This window comes from Pelmatolapia mariae, linkage group LG2, assembly GCF_036321145.2.
Source record: "Pelmatolapia mariae isolate MD_Pm_ZW linkage group LG2, Pm_UMD_F_2, whole genome shotgun sequence".
Taxonomy (NCBI): Eukaryota; Metazoa; Chordata; class Actinopteri; order Cichliformes; family Cichlidae; genus Pelmatolapia; species Pelmatolapia mariae.
In genome coordinates this window covers 37,781,947-37,788,428 of record NC_086228.1, presented here as the reverse complement: position 1 = coordinate 37,788,428, position 6,482 = coordinate 37,781,947, and the positions used below count along the sequence as shown (strand labels likewise).

The 6,482-nt window shown below is 46.0% G+C and overlaps 1 protein-coding gene across 1 annotated transcript; it reads left to right on the top strand.

Annotated features, from left to right (window-relative positions):
- Positions 1-473: 473 nt before the first annotated feature.
- Positions 474-6,197, top strand: slitrk4 (SLIT and NTRK-like family, member 4). The gene is made up of 2 exons (XM_063500155.2): positions 474-723; positions 1,507-6,197. The coding sequence occupies exon 2, from the start codon at positions 1,549-1,551 to the stop codon at positions 4,084-4,086; it is 2,538 nt and encodes an 845-aa protein (XP_063356225.1). The 5' UTR covers positions 474-723; positions 1,507-1,548; the 3' UTR covers positions 4,087-6,197.
- Positions 6,198-6,482: the final 285 nt, after the last annotated feature.

The window sequence follows — 6,482 nt, the reverse complement described above, 5'->3', positions numbered from 1 at the left end:
CAGTATTTATTCATTGGCCCTTCGGAGGGTTGCTCAGCCGAGCTGTAGCCAGACGCACAGTGCTGGCCATCATCATCACCATCATCATCCCCTCTCCCTCCCCATTTTCTACTCATTGCTACTCTTTCTCTCGGTCAGTTCCCCGCCTTTAAATAAAAAAACTCCAAGAATGATGGACTTATTCCACCGTACTGGTGTCCGCCTTGCGCCCCTTTTCACGCCTTGGAGTCGCCGGACGCGCCGTGAAGATCTCTGAAAGCTATCTGCCTCCTCCCCCCTCCTCCCCCACCCCTTTCTCTCTATTTCCCCTCTTTCTGCCTTCTTCTACCTTTCCCCCGCTCCCTCTCTATCTCCCCTGCACCTAAATGAACGTTTTCCCATGGAGGTAGTACGGCCACCTTGGGGACCGAACGAGCAGCGGGGCGATTTTTCCAAGCAAGAGGAGCCCGTCAGTAAGAGGCGCATCGGGTGAAATCGGACCTCCCTCCTTCTTCGCCTCTCCTCCTCTCCCTCCTCTGTTTCTCCATCTCCGCCTCGCACCTCCACCTCTCCAGTTTGCTCGGCTCCCTACATGGGGCTATAGAGGACTGGGGGGAGACCTTGTTGCGCCCCTATAACTGTCGGCTTCCGCTGGGAAGACTGTTTGCACGGCTCCGTCCATGTCTCACCAATGCTGCCCCGTGTCTCCAGAGGGAGCCGCATTCATCACCACCACAGCTTTGGGTAAGTCCAATTTATTTAAATTCAGTCCCATAAAAAAGATCTCTCAGATTTCGTCATGTGGAATTTCTTCTTCTGTGTCACAGCTGCTATAAATGGGTGCAGCTTAAACCCCTCTCAGTGTGTCAGTAATGGGCACAGTCCCAATTCGTCTTCTTCTTCTCTTTGCTAAATAACCGGAATGTGCTACTCGCTGGTAGTGGAGGTGCTGGCTCCAAATTAGACCTCCCCTAGAAAAGGGAACTGCAGCCATTTGACTTTGATTATGTTGAATCTGAGAGGCACAAAACAGAGTTGTGCTGATGTCTGCGTCTTGCTTTGGGTGTCAGAATAAGATGCATAGACGTGCAGTAGTTCAGGGGTTTGGGTAATTTCCAGAGCATGTGCTACTTTTCCTGCAGTACTGAATAACCTCCATCCAACATTTCAGGTTGTCCAGGATTCGGAGGAATGACTGTGTGTCAGTAACACAGATACGCAGTTCATAGATTCTGATGAAATAGTGTGATCACTGCAAATGTGCATTATTAGCATCATGGCTAGAATTTATTTTATACAGTGAGACTAATGTTTTCTTTTTTTGTACTTTAGTATTTAACTCGATTTATATTTAAAATTGCAATGCAGTCGATCTCAAATATGAATTTTGATGGTGTGCTGTGTGTGTGTGTGTGTGTGTGTGTGTGTGTGTGTGCGTGCATATCTGGTTTTGTGTGCATGTATGTACGCCTGCGTGTGTGGATGTTTGTGCATGCGCCTGTCTCTCTTTTCTTTTTCTTTCCAAAGGTTACTAAATGGTTTTCTGGGGGAGGATTTCTAACCGGCGAAATGCTGCTCGTACTCCTGCTGGCAGCCTTTTCTTCTTCTATCTCCGGCTCTCTCGCCTCCTCCCTCTCCTCCCCCTCAATGTCGAACGGACCCCCGATGGCAGACCCGTCCGCCTCGGACTTGCTGGCCGAGACCTGCGTCGCCTGCTCCTGCATGTCGGTGGAAAACGTGCTATATGTCAACTGCGAGGAGATCACCGTCTATCGACCCACACAGCTCATCCCTCCGGCCTCGTCCCTCTACCACCTTAACTTCCAGAACAACTTTCTGATCATACTCTACCCAAACTCCTTCCTCAACTTCACCCACGCCGTCTCGCTGCACCTAGGGAACAATAAACTGCAGAACATCGAAGGTGGGGCCTTCATGGGGATGAGTGCGTTGAAACAGCTGCATCTGAACAGCAACGAGTTAAAGGTGCTGCGTGCGGACACTTTCCTAGGCATAGAAAACTTGGAATACCTTCAGGCTGACTACAACTTAATACAATACATTGAGAAGGGAGCCTTTAACAAACTGCACAAACTCAAAGTGCTGATCCTGAATGACAACCTCATACAGGCACTCCCCGACAACATATTTCGCTTTGCCTCGCTCACACATCTGGATATAAGGGGCAACAGGATCCAGAAACTTCCCTATTTGGGTGTTCTGGAGCACATTGGACGCATTGTAGAGCTGCAGCTGGACGACAACCCCTGGAACTGTACCTGTGACCTAGCACCTCTCAAAGCGTGGCTTGAAAACATGCCCTATAATATTTTTATTGGCGAGGCCATATGTGAAACGCCAAGTGACTTGTACGGGAGGCTCCTGAAAGAAACCAACAAACAGGAGCTTTGTCCCATGGGAACAGGAAGTGAATTTGATGTTAGGATGCCACCTGCACAGCCCTCCAAAACGCCCCCAAGTACTGTGGCTCCCATAGCCACGAAAGCGCCAAAAACCACAGACTCATCAAAGTTTTATGGCAATGGTATTGTGGCTGGAAGGAATAACCAGATTGTTTCCTTTCAGTTGTGTCCACAGCCCTGCAGCTGCAAAGCCCACCCTTCTGACTTTGGCATTAGCGTCAGCTGTCAGGAGAGGAATATTAAAAATCTAGCTGATCTCGTTCCCAAACCCCCAAATGCCAAGAAGCTTCACCTGAGTGGGAATTACATCCGTGACATCAATCCGAGTGATTTCCAAGGTTTTGAGGGCTTAGATCTGCTGCATCTTGGCAGCAATCAGATCGTCACAGTCCAGAAAGGTGTGTTTGCTAACCTCACTAACCTGAGGAGACTGTACTTAAACGGAAACGTGCTTGAACAGTTGCACCCAGAGATGTTTTTGGGCCTCACAAACCTGCAGTACTTATATTTGGAATACAATGCCATAAAGGAAATCTTAGCAGGTACGTTTGATTCCATGCCGAACCTTCAACTCCTGTATCTCAACAACAACGTTCTGCGGAGTCTCCCTGCTTATGTGTTTGCGGGGATCCCTTTAGCCAGACTCAATCTGAAAAACAACCACTTCATGACCCTGCCAGTGAGCGGTGTCTTGGACCAGCTGAGGTCACTGACCCAAATAGACCTGGAAGGGAACCCGTGGGAGTGCTCGTGCGATCTGGTTGCCCTCAAACTCTGGCTGCAGAAGCTAAGTGATGGAGTGGCTGCCAAAGAGGTGAAATGTGCCTCCCCTGTGCAGTTCGCCAACATTGAACTGCGCCTCTTAAAAAATGAGATCCTGTGTCCTCGGATGGCGAGGCCACCATTTATTCAGACTGGCGCCACCCCTGTTTTGACATCAGTGTCGCCTGCTGGAGTTGGCAAAGCACCACCGGGAGGGCCTGTGCCTCTCTCAATTATGATCCTTAGCATCCTCGTAGTGCTGATCCTGACTGTGTTTGTGGCCTTCTGCCTTTTAGTCTTTGTCCTGAGGCGGAATAAAAAACCGGTGGGCAGGCAGGAGGGGCTGGGGAACCAGGAGTGCGGCTCAATGTCTTTGCAGCTTCGCCGCCACAGCCACAAATCCGGCAAAAAAGGTTCTATCCCCGGCGACGACTTGGGAGGCGAGACCTTCATCCCTCAGACTATCGAGCACATCGGCAAGAGCCACACCTGCGGGATCGGTCGCTCCTCAGACTTGGATGCCGGCTTCAAATTTGCAGACTCGCAGAGGCAGAAGATCATCCTGCGGAACAGCGCAGACAAGGAGAAAGACATGCTTTCCACTCTGGAGCGCAACAAACGCCTCAGCACCATTGACGAACTCGAGGAGTTTCTCCCCAACCGAGAGCCCAGCATGTTCATCCACAACTTCCTGGACAGCAAAAGAGATTTCAACAGTATAGGGATGGGCGGATATGAAATCCGCTACCCAGAGAAAACGCTGGATAAAAAGATGAAGAAGTCGTCGCTGATAGGCGGGAACCACAGTAAGATCGTTGTGGAGCAGAGGAAAAGTGAGTATTACGAGCTGAAAGCCAAGCTCCAAGGAACGCCTGATTACCTGCAGGTGCTCGAGGAGCAGACTGCACTGAGTAAAATGTAGGGACTGTTGTGTTTGATCTGTGCATTGATTACACACACTTCTACAGTATGAAGTCAGCAACATGCAGGCAGACAGACAGCCCAACGCATTTCTCTGGCTCTTTGTCCTCTCGAGACACACACACGTCATTCAAACCTTCAGATCTCTCACCCTCTGCCTTCATTTCCCTCTCTGCAGCCACACACACACACACACACACACACACACACACACACACACACAAAGCAAAAAAAGTGCCTTCTGGAAATCCTTAATGACCACTGCAGAGACGGACAAAATGGCTCCACACTACAAGGCTATTAGTAGAATAAGCGTGGATGTATTTCACAGTAAAAGACCTTCTGGATTATCCACGCCACTCACATGTACGAATCCTGCAAACTTACCATAGGACACCCTTAAAAAAGCAACCAGACATAGTATTTTTTGCTGCTACTGAAATGGGTACTTATCTTCTTCGTATTTTTTTTGTTGTTCTTGTTGTTGTTGTTTTTTCTTTTACTGTTTTTTTTCCAACCAAATCAAAGGGTCTTGAAACAGTGCTTGAGAATATACCTCGCTGGCTTCAGCCCGTTTTTAAAAAAAAGAAAAGAGGGGAGCGCTGGTTGTTCTTTTTGCCCTGGAACGAATCATGTTTCCTTCTTCTGGGATGAGATTAACAGAATCAGTGACTCAATGGATGCAACTTTGCTTTATTCTATTTTATTTTGTTTTTATTTGACCTTTTTTGTGTTGCTGGGATATCTATTTGATCTTGTGGATGCTCTCCGGAGTTGGCTGCAGACTCTCTGCCATCTTGTGTGGATTACACAGCAGTAGCAGTACACCTGCTCTTTGCCGGGAGGCTAAACGGCTCCCATTTTCCATTCGTGGGAATTGGAGGCACCGCAAAACTCTTTTGGGGAATGATTTCATGACTTGTTTTCTTTGTGTAAAGAGCCATGTTAAATATAGTGTCTTCTGAATGGAGTTGTGTTTCTCTTTAAAAATTCCTACTTACAGTAACTGTATGTTTTGGGTGAAATCTAATGGCACATACACTGTCAGAGGACGTTTCTGAAAAATGAAAAAAAAAAAAAACCCAATGATTAAAAAAAGAAAAAAAGAAAAAAAAAAAGAAATTACAAAGCTGCTTGCCATGTAAGCGTAACCTGGAATTTATTTTGTAAGTCTTACATTATTTGTATCTGTGGGACTGGTTTGTAAATTACAAAGAAAGACACACACACACTCATACTGTACGACGGAGCATCATCAACATCCAGAGACTTCATTGCCAGATTGTCCAACAAGCCGCTAATATAATTCAATCGGTGACCCGCCTCCCCCGTCAGCTCTCAATTCGTAGAAAAAGAATGAAAATTTAACAACATAGTTAATTTATTTTTCTATGCAGGGTTATTTAAAGAGTTATCGGTATTATTTAAGAAGAATAATACACAAAGAGTGGAAAGGACTTGATAGTGTGCTGCATCAGAGCTAATTCAGTCGATTCAAAGGTTTCTGTTTCTCTCGGTCTGCTGAGGAGCGCCTGCCGGATGAAAGGTTGTGAAATGTGATCTGTGATGTTTCCTTTTTCTTGTGTCGCACGATGAGCAAGAGGCCTGATAGAGTCTGTGACGTTTCCAGCAGTTTCCTTATTCTTCTATCTCCCACAGTATCTTGTAAAAGGTTTCTTATTAACATTATGCAACCAAAATAAATGTGCATTAAACTCGATATGCTTCTGGAATTGTTGGACCTGGGAGGAAAAAGGGAGGGAAAGCGAGGGCAAACCCATCGAGGCTCTAAATTGTCGGATCTGGGCCGAATCATATCGGAAAAACAACCATGTGCAATATTAGCTCAGGCACCGTTTTGTTTTTAATTTATTTAGTTTGAGATGATATTGTCAGGACAAGTTCTATTTCGAAATTCTTTATTCAACTTAACTCTATCCGGTCCTTATTTAAAAAGTATTGTTAAGTTAAAATGATGAGTGTTTATTGACATTACAAATGAATAGAATGTATCTTGGAAAGTATAATAAATACAATTTTCTATCAGTCATAAATCTCCTGTATATTGGTTAATTTTCTCATGTATAATCATGTTGAAATCAAGGTATTAAAATCAGCACCTCTTTGCACCGTGTCCCCCCTATTTCTTTTAAGCTCGTACATCCTCGTCGTTCTTCGAGGCTGCTTAACTTTCAAACTTCTGCAAACCCTGCCATTAGCATTTTTTCCTTTCACAGCACACGTTGCAGCGTCTGACAGCTCAGTGTTGGACAAACTAAAGCTGACAGAACGCTGTTCTTGTTTTGTTCGTGTACAAACACTGGCTGCCCTTCAAGCATAATATATAATTGTTAAGTCGCTTAGAAAATTGCTTCTGCAACTTGGGAAAGTCTTGTT

Bases quoted from the DNA above. Each gene is read 5' to 3' on its own strand.
- slitrk4 (XM_063500155.2), top strand. From the start codon at position 1,549: ATGCTGCTCGTACTCCTGCTGGCAGCCTTTTCTTCTTCTATCTCCGGC.